The sequence below is a fragment of the Salvelinus fontinalis genome, chromosome 20 (assembly GCF_029448725.1).
Source record: "Salvelinus fontinalis isolate EN_2023a chromosome 20, ASM2944872v1, whole genome shotgun sequence".
NCBI classification, from domain to species: Eukaryota; Metazoa; Chordata; class Actinopteri; order Salmoniformes; family Salmonidae; genus Salvelinus; species Salvelinus fontinalis.
The window spans coordinates 15,082,498-15,096,333 of NC_074684.1; the positions used below are offsets into that span (position 1 = coordinate 15,082,498).

At 42.0% G+C, this 13,836-nt stretch overlaps 2 protein-coding genes across 6 annotated transcripts in view; one reads left to right on the forward strand and one right to left on the reverse strand.

Moving 5' to 3' along the window:
* Positions 1–569: 569 nt before the first annotated feature.
* LOC129817360 (trans-L-3-hydroxyproline dehydratase) lies at positions 570–7,738 on the forward strand. Of its 2 annotated transcripts, none has more exons than XM_055872512.1 (6): positions 570–632; positions 2,916–3,387; positions 3,559–3,728; positions 3,851–3,973; positions 4,249–4,386; positions 4,861–7,738. In XM_055872512.1, the coding sequence occupies exons 1-6, from the start codon at positions 600–602 to the stop codon at positions 4,984–4,986; spliced, it is 1,062 nt and encodes a 353-aa protein (XP_055728487.1). In that variant the 5' UTR covers positions 570–599; the 3' UTR covers positions 4,987–7,738. The 2 variants fall into 2 exon arrangements, with proteins under 2 accessions (XP_055728487.1, XP_055728488.1); XM_055872513.1 differs by having other exon boundaries at positions 571–636.
* A 2-nt stretch (positions 7,739–7,740) lies between these two features.
* The window catches only part of LOC129817358 (disheveled-associated activator of morphogenesis 1-like), a 145,142-nt gene continuing 139,046 nt past the window's right edge, over positions 7,741–13,836 (reverse strand). For all 4 annotated transcript variants that reach the window (XM_055872502.1, XM_055872503.1, XM_055872499.1 and 1 more), the window contains 3 exons: positions 13,284–13,415; positions 11,417–11,587; positions 7,741–10,550 (listed from right to left, as the gene is read on the reverse strand). In XM_055872502.1, coding sequence (XP_055728477.1) covers positions 10,341–10,550; positions 11,417–11,587; positions 13,284–13,415 — 513 coding nt within the window. In that variant the 3' untranslated portion in view covers positions 7,741–10,340. The remainder of the gene's footprint in view (positions 10,551–11,416; positions 11,588–13,283; positions 13,416–13,836) is intronic.

Genomic DNA, 13,836 nt, shown 5'->3' on the forward strand with positions numbered 1-13,836 from the left:
AGTCACCTTTGATCACATGATTTTTGTAACGTTCAAGCAGTCGACATGTAGGCGTAAGTAAAACATTTAAAAAGTGCCCCAGAATGCTACACACTTTGAAAGACGGTGACCAACGATGGTAAAGGACTTGACAAAAGTGATCCGCTCGAATGCGTCCATGACCTTCAGAAAGGGATACTGTTTCGTGTAAACAAAACCTATCACCGCCCCCAAACCAGCCATGCATATGCACGTTGATTTCGTCTATCCACTACCCAATCATTTCCTTTTGAGTTTGGGTGTAGTAGAGTTTGCAATGTAAAACTGTCTCAAATAGAATCAAGGTCTTTGGAAAGTGTTAACAGCGCCGCATGCTGGAAATATCACGACACCACTGCTACAGGCTTATAAATACCAGTCTCAATATTGAATTAGTACTTATTGGTTTGAAATAATTGAGTTGAAATCCCAAATTCTTCTTGTTTTCATTAATCCTTTATCACATTTGCTTGAAATAATAATATTAGAAGCCATTGATTAAAAAAAATTTTTTTTGACTTTTATTTTGAAGTTGCATTTGAATACCGGAAAGAAAGGAACGGACATTTAAGCAGCGTTCCATGAATGTAAATACCAGGATTGGATCTAAGAAAGTAGGTAAACAACTCTACGCATGCCCTGTGTGCTTTGCACTCTAATAGCATAGTTCGAACTACTTTTAACTTCATAGGCTACCTTGAAAAACTGTTTTGAATACGGTCTATCTGTAGGTGTTTTTTAATGTATTTTTTTACTCAATTCAATACACTTCATTCTGAACTGAACAAAAATATAAAGGCAACATGCAACAATTTCAAAGATTTTACTGAGTTACAGTTCATATAAGGAAATAAGTCAATTTAAATTAATTTGTTACGCCCTAATCTATGGATTTAACATGACTGGGAATACAGATATGCATCTGTTGGTCAAAGATACCTTAAAAAAAGGTAAGGGCGTGGATCAGAAAACCAGTCAGTCTGTGGTGTGACGACCATTTGCCTCATGCAGGGCCACGCATATCTTTAGCATATAGTTAGTTGATCAGGCTGTTGATTGTGGCCTGTGGAATGTTGCCCCACTCCTCTTCAATGGCTGTGTGAAGTTGATGGATATTGCGGGGAACTGGAATGCGCAGTCGTACACGTCGATCCAGACAATCCCAAACATGCTCAATGGGTGGCATGTCTGAGTATACAGGCCATGGAAGAACTGGGACATTTTCTGCTTCCAGGACTGGTGTACAGATCCTTGTGACATGGGGCAATGTATTAATCATGCTGAAACATGAGGTGATGGCGGTGGATGAATGGCACGACAATGTGCCTCAGGATCTGGTCATGGTATCTCAGTGCATTCAAATTGCCATAGATAAAATGCAATTGTGTTAATTGTACGTAGCTTATGCCTGTCCATAACATAACGTTGACATCAAACTGTTTGCCAACAACGCCATACACGTGGTCTGCGGTTGGACGTACTGCGAAATTCTCTAAAATGACGTAGGAAGAACTAGTCTTCACACAGTTCGCAACGAGCCAGGCGGCCCAAACTGCTGCATATACCCTGACTCTGTTGCAAGAGAAGTGACACAATGAAATTCATGTTAGCAGGCAATATTAACTAAATATGCAGGTTTAAAAATATATACTTGTGTATTGATTTTAAGAAAGGCATTGATGTTTATAGTTAGGTACACGTTGGAGCAAAGACAGTCCTTTTTCGCAAATGCGCACCGCATCGATTATATGCAACGCAGGACACGCTAGATAAACTAGTAATATCATCAACCAAGTGTAGTTAACTAGTGATTATGATTGATTGGTTGATTGTTTTTTATCAGATAAGTTTAATGCTAGCTAGCAACTTACCTTGGCTTCTTACTGCATTCGCGTAACAGGCAGGCTTCTCGTGGAGTGCAATGAGGGGCAGGTGGTTAGAGCGTTGGACTAGTTAACCGTAAGGTTGCAAGATTGAATCCCCGAGCTGACAAGGTAAAAATCTGTCGTTCTGCCCCTGAACAAGGCAGTTAACCCACCGTTCCTAGGCCGCCATTGAACATAAGAATGTGTTCTTAACCGACTTGCCTAGTTAAATAAAGGTGTAACATTTTATTTTAATTTTTAAAATCGGCCAAATTGGTGTCCAAAAATACCGATTTCCGATTGGTATGAAAACTTGAAATCGGCCCTAATTAAATCGGCCATTCCGATTAATCGGTCGACCTTTATTCTGGATACACACGGTAAACTGAGCGTGACAAACCCAGCAGCGTTGCAGTACTTGACACAAACCGGTAAGCCCGGCACCTACTGTACTACCATATCCCGCTCAAAGGCTTAAAAATCCTTCTTTAACCTGTCTCCTCCCCTTCATCTATACTGATTAAAGTGAATTTAACAAGTGACATCAATAAGGGATCATAGCTTTCACATTGACTTGCCTGGTCAGTCCATGTCATGGAAAGAGTTCTTAATGTTTTATATTAATGTTCGCCACTCCCCGCCCCCATCTCTGAATTCAGACTGACCTGGAATTTGATTTAAATGGAATTTACAGGGAGAGGGAATTGAATTTGTGGAATTAACCCCAACCCTGCTATATTTTAACTTTTATTTAAAGCTTTTTCATAAAACTGTCCCATTTTCATGTCAGATGCTCCAGCACAATCCTCAGACCATTGTTTGAAATGTTTATGTAGTTCTAATTTCTGGAATAGGCTTCAAATCCAGGATAAAATATTACTGTGTCATATGATTGGCAAAACACAGGGCCCTAACCTGAGGTAGATAAACCCAATGGATAATATTGTTGCATTCCCATTACCTAGCAATCAATTATTACACCACAGAAAATTGCATGCAAACCTTCTGGTTGACTGTTTTTGTTGAAATCAGATGGAGCTTCCACCCCACGAAGGATCGGTACTCTCTGTGGTTGACATGCACACAGGTGGAGAGCCTTTGCGCATTATCCTTAGTGGTTACCCAGAGGTTAAGGGCGAGGGTGTGCTATCCAAACGACGCTACGTGAGAGAGCATCTGGACTACCTACGGAGAGTGTTGATGTTCGAACCAAGAGGACACTATGACATGTACGGAGCCCTGGTCGTGGAGAGTGAGATACCTGAAGCCGACTTGGGGGTTCTTTTCATGCACAACGAAGGTTACAGTACCATGTGTGGCCACGCAGTCATCGCTCTTGGGAGGTTCGCTGTAGACTACAAACTTGTTCAAGAGCCAAGGTCGCCAGAGACGCAGGTGAATATACACTGTCCATGTGGCCTGGTTAAGGCATTTGTGGAGTACTCCAATGGTAAAACCGGAGGTGTGAGGTTCCACAGTGTTCCAGCGTTTGCATTTGCAACAGGTAAGTTACATTCTTTGCTATCAAGCATTTCAATACATAGTAATATTGCATATAGAGTTGCAATGAGGAAAATATGCATCTGTGTTCTGTAGAATACAAGGTATCACCATCTCAAATTACTTTACACTGCTGGCTGCCTTTGGCTATCAACGCTAAATCTCTTTTTGTCAGATGTAATTGTTGCTGTGCCTGGGCATGATGAAGTCACTGTTGATATAAGCTACGGAGGAGCATTCTACGCATTTGTAAGTGCAGAGCGATTTGGCCTGGACATCAACAAGTCCAAGACCAGGGATCTGGTGGATGCAGCTACTGCAGTGACCAACTCTGTCAAATCTCAGGTAAAGATTTGTTCTAGCCCAACTGTACATTTGCAGTTTAATGGCCACTCAATGTTCACCTCAATGTCCTAAATCCTTCAACCTAGGAGATTAATAACCCTGTGAATGTGTGGTTCCCCTAGGTAAAACTGCACCACCCAACCAGTGAGGACCTAGCCTTCCTCTATGGCACCATCCTCACGGATGGAAAAGATGCCTATTCCCAAGAGCCCACTGCTAACATGTGTGTGTTTGCAGATGCCCAGGTACAACTAACTTTAAATCCTGCCACGGTACAGTAGCCTTCAACAGAAGCCACTGTAAATGATACCTATGCTACCGGTCATATCACCATATGATTTGAAGTAAGGTTTAAAAGAAAAGATAAACATTGGAGAGAAGTAGACAGTGATTTGTAAATAAGTCCTTTGATATTCAAATTAGAAGAGTTCAAGTTAACTGCAACTATAGCAAGACTTCTTTCATTAATGTGGTCTGATTTTGTTTCCTTTTTGGTTCTCTGACACGTCACATGGGCTAGGTGGACAGAAGCCCTACAGGTTCAGGGGTCACTGCCCGTGTGGCTCTCCAGTACCATAAAGGCCTCATCCAACTCAACCAGACTAGGACCTTCCAGAGCGGGGCCACAGGATCTCTGTTCACTGGCAAAGCTGTTCAGGTACTAGGGCTGTCTCCAATATCTTTTCATGCCTCTCAAAGCCTTTTTGGAAGTTTTCAATTAAGCTTGGTTTCATTAACACAATGATATCTCAAAATGTATGATTTGTCTTGTTATATTGATATTAATTTCAGGATAGCAGAAGGTCTGTATGCACTATGCAGACGTGATAGTGCAGCAGGTGCAGAGGAGCAAATAAGAGCATACTGTACATGGGGGGAGAAATACTGATAACTGCGTCTTTGCAAAACACAGCATTTTGATCGAAGGCCACTGACTTGTTGCTGCTTTCTGCAGTTGACATTGCTGAACAATTGGTGCAAAGATATTTGACACACAAAAGCTTACCCCAAAACTAGTACAATAATCGTATGGTAAACTCAGTTTTATGCATATTCTATTTAAAGCATAAACAAAGTTCTATAATTGTCTACCTGGAATGCACCCAATTAATTCTCTCTCCATTTTGCACAGGACACCACATGTGGAGACTTCAAGGCTGTGGTGGTTGAGGTGGCTGGCAGAGCACACTACACTGGCGTGGCCAGCTTTGTGCAGGAAAGTGACGACAAGCTAAAACTTGGTTTCCTGCTGAAATAGGAGCAGCTACCAGTGTCCACAACAACTTTTGAGTGCATCTCCATCCAAGCAAAGGACCATATCAGATTACAAATAATTTGTAAAAAAAATAGTTTTTTAAACATCTCTCGTTGAAGGCCTATGTGGCATCAGTAATGATCATAAATATTGTATGTACTGTATGCAGAGTCTGACATGAGCCTCCACAGTTTTGTGAAATGGCAGACAAGGCTGTTGGAATTCCCTCAAACATCTGCATGGTTAAGGTCAACTTCCATGAGCAGGTGTCCAATATAACAAAGTTTGTTCCGGTCCTGTAGTGGTCGTAAAGTCAGTATTTTTAAGGAAACAATGTCTCAGATTTATTGGATATTTGAGGATTGGGTTTTGATTTCAGTCATGCCAGTCATCGCCTGGTACACAGTGATGGGAGAGCTGTGACACACTGGTCTGGACAGGAGTCAGTTTGTTGGTGCAATATACACAAAACATTTTGAACTTTGATTCTCTCAAACATTTTTTCCCCCTAGGGGTTGAGACCTCCTGCTGTTTGTATTTGAAAATCCAACAGTTGTATTGGATGAAAAAACACATCCCCCTTCATTACCAATGCATTGTGCCTACAACATCGGGAAGACCATGTGTTTGATACCATTCCACTCCAGCCATTTCCACGAACCCGTCCTCCCCAATTAAGGTGCACCAACCTACGGTATGCACACTTTAAAGCGTCTGATAAATGGAATATATTATTATAAACCACACCCCCATGACAGAATCACATTTCCTATGAGGAGGAAAACTGGTGAAATCAGTCAGTTCAGCCTCCCTTTAAGGCACATATGTCAGAGTCAAGGCCCGCGGGCCACATCCGGCCCGCGAGAAGGTTTTTTACGGCCCCTGGGATGATCTTGATTTATTATTAGAACCGGCCCGCAGACCGCAGCAAGCCGGCAGCCCGCAGATCTTTTACACGCACCAATACTACATTTCCCACAATGCAACGGTGACGCACCGAGCAGTAGGCTGCTTCATTTCAATATTTATTGGCACAGCAGTCGTCAGCATCATAGTAAAATTAACTTTCAGATACCCATCAAAAATGGCAAAACGGAAGGTGGACACTGAGAACCGGGGGTTTCAAACAAGGTGGGAGTCGGAGTATATGTTCACGGAGGTAGCTGGAAAACCTGTGTGTCTTCTGTGTGGAGAAAGTGTGGCGGTACTGAAAGAGTATAATCTGAGACGACATTATGAAACGAAACACGCAGACAAAAACAAGAATATGGACATGGAACAAAGGCTACAAAAGGCAGAGGAATTAAAACGAGGCCTCAAATCTCGACAGGCTCTGTTCAAAAAAGCCAAATCACAAGGCCAGGCTGCTGTCAAGGCCAGTTTTATTTTGGCAGAAGAGATCGCTAAATCAGCCCGGCCATTTACGGACCATGAAAGAGAAGCTCTCTACCAGTGCGTTCCCGAGCGCACAGTTGGCTGATAAAATAGGTATGCTTGCCGCTGACTTTCGACGCCGATTTGCTGACTTTGAAGCACAAAAAAGCAGGTTGGAACTGCTCAGTAACCCATTTGCTGTTGACGTGGAAAGCTCACCACCAAACCTCCAAATGGAGTTGATTGACCTCCAATGCAATGATGCACTGAGGGCAAAATATGCGGCAGTGGGTGCTGCGGAGTTCGCCCGTTTCCTCCCCGACACAATGCCCCAGCTGCGCATCCAGGCTGCTCAAACGTTGTCTATGTTTGGCAGCACATACCTGTGTGAACAACTGTTTTCTTTGATGAACCTGAACAAAACATCACACAGAAGTCGACTTACTGCTGAACACCTCCACTCAATTCTGAGGATTTCCTCAGCTCAGAGCCTTACCCCGAACATTGATGAACTTGTGGAAAAGATGGGACACCACCAAGTATCACCCTCAACCTCAAACAAGTGAACATTACTGTGCAATCACATATTTAGAGTTTTTACTCAGTTCAAGTTTAAAAGTTAAAGTTTAATATTTGTTTTCACTGCATGTTACTTCTCCTTAAACAAAGTGTTGTTTTTGATTAATAGATTTTTGCACTTTATTTTATTGTATTTCAATCCAATTATATTTTAAAAATATTTCAGTTGAGTGGATGATAGAAAATTGCTATTATTGTTTTTTTCTTTGAAGTAAATTTAGCCCACTTTTGCTAAAATAGAAAATATAGGCTACTGATGGTGCCTTGAATACCGGTTTCTTTCATTTAATGTTCATGTTATGGGGATTTTTATATAAAGGAAATTTGTCTTTTGTGTCTGTTGAAAATTAAAGATTACTGACAGAGCCATAAGAAAATATTGCTGTATTTATCTGATCATATTGGAATATATTTGTTAGGTTTTCAGTAGGTTCAATTAGGTTCACTAGACTACATGCGTCATTTAAAATTTTTTCAATGAACATTCGAACAGTCCGGCCCTCGGCTTGTAGCTAAATTTTTTATTTGGCCCTCCGTCCATTTGACTTTGACACCCCTGCTTTAAGGTGATGTGCAAATCAATGTTAGTGTCGCGCTACACAGCCAAGGTGGAACATATTGGGTAATATCACATATTGGCCTCAAGATGGTGCTATAGAAACATTTTCTGCTAAAGTAGTCAAGTGACTATGAAGGAGGCTGATTGTCATTTAAAAAAAATATGTATCCATTCATAGACACATTTAGCTGTGATTGGGAATGTTATTTTCACCTTGATTTGAAATAAAAATACCACAACCTGCATCTTTTTCCCCATTTATTAACTTCAGCTCCATCATAAAATGGAAGGCCAGATTTAAATTATAGAAGCCCAATGGAGGTATCTCAAATTGTGAAAGAGAATTTGCCACACAGTTGAACTGTGGAGGAGGGCACTCCTGTGAAAGGAAATCATGGTTGAGTAGTATTGCATTGACTGAATATGGTTTTAAATTAATTACAACATGAAATATGGGGGGGAACAACATTGTATTAGAGTCTGATATGAGCGTCCACAGTTTTGTGAAATGGCAGACAAGGCTGTTGGATAACAACAAAGTATTTTCCTGTCCTGTAATTATTCACTCAGATCCTTGGTTACGTTGGGCGTTAATGATCTAGAAAATCACCACATACAAAATTCCCCATTCCAGCAGGAAAAAAAGTGAAACAGTTTGTCCACTCTGTAAAATGTCCTCTTAATGTCAACTATAGTTGATCAACATACATCTTCCACTGGTTTTGGATTTCTCTTCCAAGTCCAAATGCCGTTCCAACACCCAGCCTTGAAAAATTGTTGTGTTTCCTGTACATTTCAGTCTGCCCAATGACTCTGCCATTAAACACAGCATGAATAGTGTCTGTTCAAGCATGAATGAGCATGCTCCAGCATGAATTTGGGGGTTGTTTAGTGAAGCTATAATGTCATTGGAATCAATTCCATCCAGACATAGAATATGTTTCCACAGGTTACATGGGCTATAAAGGTGTATATATCAGATGAGGTCTGAGCAAATAGTGACTTTCCACAGCAGTCGTGGGGCCTCATTTATAAACCGTGCGTATGTACAAAATATACCCCAAAATGGGTGCGTGCCAGTTCACGCATAAAAATGTAACTTGAACTGAGAATGTGCTCTCCTCGTCGCTAACTTTAGACCAAGCGTACGTACATCTGCTAGTGGTTGAAATATTGTATTGCAACCAAGTATTTTCTCCAAATGGCGATATGACAAGCATATTCATAAAGAACTGGAAAACATATTAACAAGAATGCAGCCATTTGCCATTAGTGAGAAGAGCGAAAATCCCTTTTCATTTTAGAATCCAAAATAATTAGACATCGGAATCTTTTCCTATTTATTTTCATAACCATTGTAGAATATATTCCTCAACTTTTCCGGCCGTGATGGGTTCATATTCCCGAAGGACATAGAACAAATTACCATGCGCATCTGCCATTTCATTGGACCTAGAAGCCTAGTAAACAGATAGGCTATATGTTTTGCAATATTTTAGGGAGCGCGGTTTATAATACCGACATACAGATCTTTTACAATGAAATAGGCCTACTGTAATTGCCTAATTTTTTGTCAGCCTGCTCTACAATGTTTTACAATTCGAACTGGCAATCCATCATATTTGTGCTCCTCAGTTGGTAGAGCATGGCGTTTGCTACGCCATTTCAGTGGGTTCGATCCCCAGAACCATTCATACATGAAATGTATGCACGCATTAAAGTAGGATTGGATAAAAGCGTCTGCTAAATGGCATATATTAATTTTAGTATATTTAGGTTGTGAGGAAAAGTCGATGCAAAACATTTTTGAATTAAAACGTTCTGCTGAAGGCTCCACGACAATTTGCCATTGTTTTCTCTTACAGACACTGACAGTGCTTTTCCAGATACAGCATAAATTATTGCTAAAGATTAAAACATTCTGCCAACATAGTAAATAGACCGGTAGTTTATTCAAAATAATAGACAGTATGGGCAGGCTGACGTTTTTCTTGTGCGATACGAGCGCGACATCATTGCCTATTTAATCTGAGTCTATACCAAGGGAGGAAATAGAAACCCAATAATCTATTGATAAAGTAAATATCGAACAACAATTCGTATTTTGCCTGCCGTGGCCTAATGCCAATAGTTCCAAATTATACAGTAAATAACGGCCGTTATTGTCCTCATGTCACGACAGGTCTGATTTATAAATCTCAATATTTTTGTACGTGTGCTGACTTCTCAGAAATGGTGCACGCAGGAATTGTGTGAAATTTACGCAACGGTTATAAATGACGCCCCAGGTGAACTCCACACGATAGTGTTCAGTCCATCCTCCCATTTTGATACATTCTGAAATACAAATAACACGCGTTGTCAGAGGCCTCTTCCTGGTTTTAGTAAACTTCTTCCACCTCAAACTCTGTTTATTTGGTTATTCATTTCCAGACAAACGTCTATATCCATTTTATCCTTCTTGTCCATCTTGGGGGAAGAACAGTAGACTACCTTGCAACATTCACTATCCTGGGTCACATTCATCAATTGCTCCTATTGTCACATAGTAGCAAAGTTTTCAATGGAAGTGGTGCCTCCTACAGACCTCAAAAGGTTAACAGCCTGACATGTCTCAAAATGTTTCAGAACTTTATACTGTGATGAGTGGAACCGTGGTTTTACGTTTCTCTGAGTCTGTTGGGTCAAGAATGTGCACTCCCAACGTTTGCCACCGGATGACAGTATAGGCCAAAAGGAGAGGTGAAGCAGCCTGTGGATGGCTGGGTTGTCTTGAGTTGATAGGCTTGTGAAATGGACAGTGGGTGGATCAAAGGATGGAGGGCTGGGCAGGGGGCCGGACCTCTCAGAAGTTGAGCTTGGTGACTGGCCGCTCCCTGCCAGTATCTGGCTGGCTGTTGATGCGCTTGCGGTTGCGTTTCATCTTGGACAGGTCCTTGTCGAAGACCTCGCCGGAGCGCAGTGCCGACACCAGGTCGTCAAACTCTCCGCCGTCGTCCTCGCCGCTGGCCTTCGCTTTCCGTGCCTTCCGCTCCTTCTCTCTCTGCTCCTTCAGCTGAGAGAGAGAGAGAGACAGAAACGTAGGGTAGATGGAAATATGGAGAGATCATGACAGGAAAGACATGGGGGAAGAAAAAGGGCTATTGCTATAAAGGTGTAACGACAACAGCTGATGTGATATTTTTCAAAAAGCGCCTAATTTCCTCCTGTCAACCTTGTGTTCTGCATATTGACTACGCTCCACGTCTCAGTCAAACTGGCATTAAACATTCCAATACGATCTTGAGCCATGGGAAGTGTTAGATTGTAGCTGGTTTAGCCATTGTCGAGTGTGTTCACAAGCAAATGGAGCCAAGAGCAAGGCTTGTATCAGCAGTGGCACCATATCCAGCCCAATATCCTGATGAAAAAGACTGATGTCCAAGTATTCTGTGCATGACGCACATTTCTTAATCTAATTGAGCATTTTATCTGATTTCTGTACTTGAATGAAAGGACATCAGGATTTTTGCCAGATGAACAGGTTGAAGGACTCAGAGGGAAAGCTGATTTTGGATGGGACCAATCTTTCCCATTAATCTGAAATGTATCCCTACAGATCTCTCCTAATGCATGTTATGCAATCTAATCAGCAAAAGGCATGGAATATGAAATTGGTTAGACTCAAGACCTCTTTTGAGGTACGAAAATGTAAAATCTGAAAATTGCCCTGGTGACATATCTGATGTAATCAAAATGTCATTATTGGTTGTGATAATGTGATGATGTTCACCCTTACAGCTGTAACTTAAATCCATAATGAAATGAGGTTGCGATCTTCAGCACTAAATGCGACATCAAAAGAGCACACAGATATTGAAATAAGGGAGAATTGTCAGGGGAAATCTTAATGAAATTCAGGACTAGCAGGTATGTACACACCTGAGTTTCCATTTTTGCCCTGCGCTCCTCCTCATCCTTGCGCCGGCGCATATTCTCATTTTCCTGACGCGCCTCAGCAAACGACCCCAGAAACTGGTCGAAGATGCCAAAGAACTCATCCGGCTGCATCTTCCCGGCATCTTCACCAAAATGCTTCACCGCCCTCAGGAACTTTGGGATTGAGAAGAGATTAACTAAAACATTCACTGACCCTAGAACAGTTTTTTTACTGCAACCACCTCTGACCCGAGAAAAATGTGTGCATACATCCATTTCTGGCTATATGTTGTGATTTTTAAGTACGGCTATTTCTGGTAGTGTGTATATAGTTATTTCTGATCCACACAAGCATTTGTTCTTGGCCAAACATTGGTTTACATTACCACTGAGAGCATTGTAGAAGAAAGGTGATTATATTGACCGGAGATGAAATGAGAGCATATTGACCATAGTAGTATATACTGTATCTATATCAGAGCATTTCCCAAACCGTGTTTAAATCATAGTGTGACCTGCGTTCCCAGAGGATGTTACTCCAGAATCAACAACAGTGCCATTACGGCAAACCGTTTATCAGCTTTATGGTGCAGCAACAGGGCCAAAATACAGGCCAGTGCTAAGGCTTTGCAACCAACCAACGCAAGCACAGACACACACAGAACAACTACTAGACAGACATAATGTCATTTATTCAGGACAACAACAACAACAACTGTAGCCACACAGAACCATCACCCATCACAAACAACTGCATTGAGGATAGCTTGCAAAAACCAAAAGGACAAAACAAGTCCTAACCATGTAACCATGAGTAAATTTTTGTGGGTTAGAAAATTGAGAACATTGCAGATTCTCCAGACGTATAACGACAGTAAATGAGTCTGTAGTAATGTCAGCTCCTTTACTTTGACCCACTACCCTTGATTCTATGTGTTTGGTGTCATATTATTAACACGTCATTAAAAGAAGGAAGGAAGCCTTCTAATGCTAGGGTTTGAAAACAACAAACACAACAACGACAGTGGCGGTTAGGGTCCTGTTCTGCTGTAAAACAGTGATGTCCTGCTCCCTTGGTAGCGGAGCAGCAGCAAGGCTTTGAAGCCCTCATTAACTTACATTTCATGTGCTACTGATTACAGCTGGTGAACCTGGGCCTAGGGCAGAAATGAGAACTGGGTGCGTGTGTGTTTGTCGTAGTGTATGGGGTGAAGTGGGGGGCACCGTTAACTTTGCTCTTCCTACTATGCCTTTGATGCGAGTTCATCACTGCCATATGAGGCATGCAACGCCACAGGTGCCGGTGGGTGGTGTGATGGGGTTGGGGGAGAGGGGAATTTTGTGTCTGTTTGGGTCCGGTGTATATGGCTCACTACAACTAGAGATATTCTGTGGCCTGAGGATCTGCACAGCACCACCTAAACATATTTAACATCTGAGAGCAAACATTAACCCTCTATAGCAAAAAGTGCACAATTCTGCATGTTATATAAAAATGCAACAGTTTAATTGGAGCCAGAGCCAGCATTGTCAGGCGTGTTTCCTCTCCCAGTCTCCTGAGGCCCCCTAGGGACCAATAATAAAGCCAGTGGCGGCAGCACAGGAAGCTCCCAGCATGCTGTGTGCTGATGTTACTCTCACACCTCGCAGGGGGTGGCCAGGGGGTCACGGAGGCCTGTTTAAAAAGCTACTGTACCTTGTGAGGAAACTGAGGCAGCCCTAATCTGCTGCGCACACGGCACGCATACAAACTCCCCTAACACAATCAGAGACTAAAGACTGCCACAGGCAGATACTCAGATAGGCATGGACAGGGAAGCACAGCTTTTTAGACTCCCACATGGCCCTATAAAAACACACACACACTCACCAGCTCTTTGGCCTCGGTGAGAGAATCCTCCACATCCGAGAAGCTGAAGCTGGCCACAGTGATGAACTGGCTCACCACTAACACAAACTTATCCCCCACCTCCTGGGGCCGCTTCTTCTGGAACTCCAACTCCTGACAGAGCGAAAGAAAAGGACAGAGAGAGACAGAGAGAAAAAATGAGTGACAGAGCTGAGGGGAAGAAATTTGTTCACCCATTGTTTGCTTACTTTACCTTTTAATAATTAGAAGTGATATCCCTAGAATTCCAGTCTACTTTTCCAATTGCTCTGTTCAATTTGCTCTCAAGCAAAACAATCTCTTGCTTTAGGTCTGACAATGATGTGGACTATGATACCTGGGAGAATATTCAGTGGTTCCCTTGGTGGCAGGATAGTCCACATCAGGGTTGCTACTGACTACAGCTATTATTACTTCAATTTCAATTCCAGTCAATTCAGAAAGTACACTGAAATTCCAATTAATTCTCATCAATGCTTTTCACTGAGGAAAATGTGGAATTGGAATTTGGTGTACTTTCTGAATTGACTGGAAT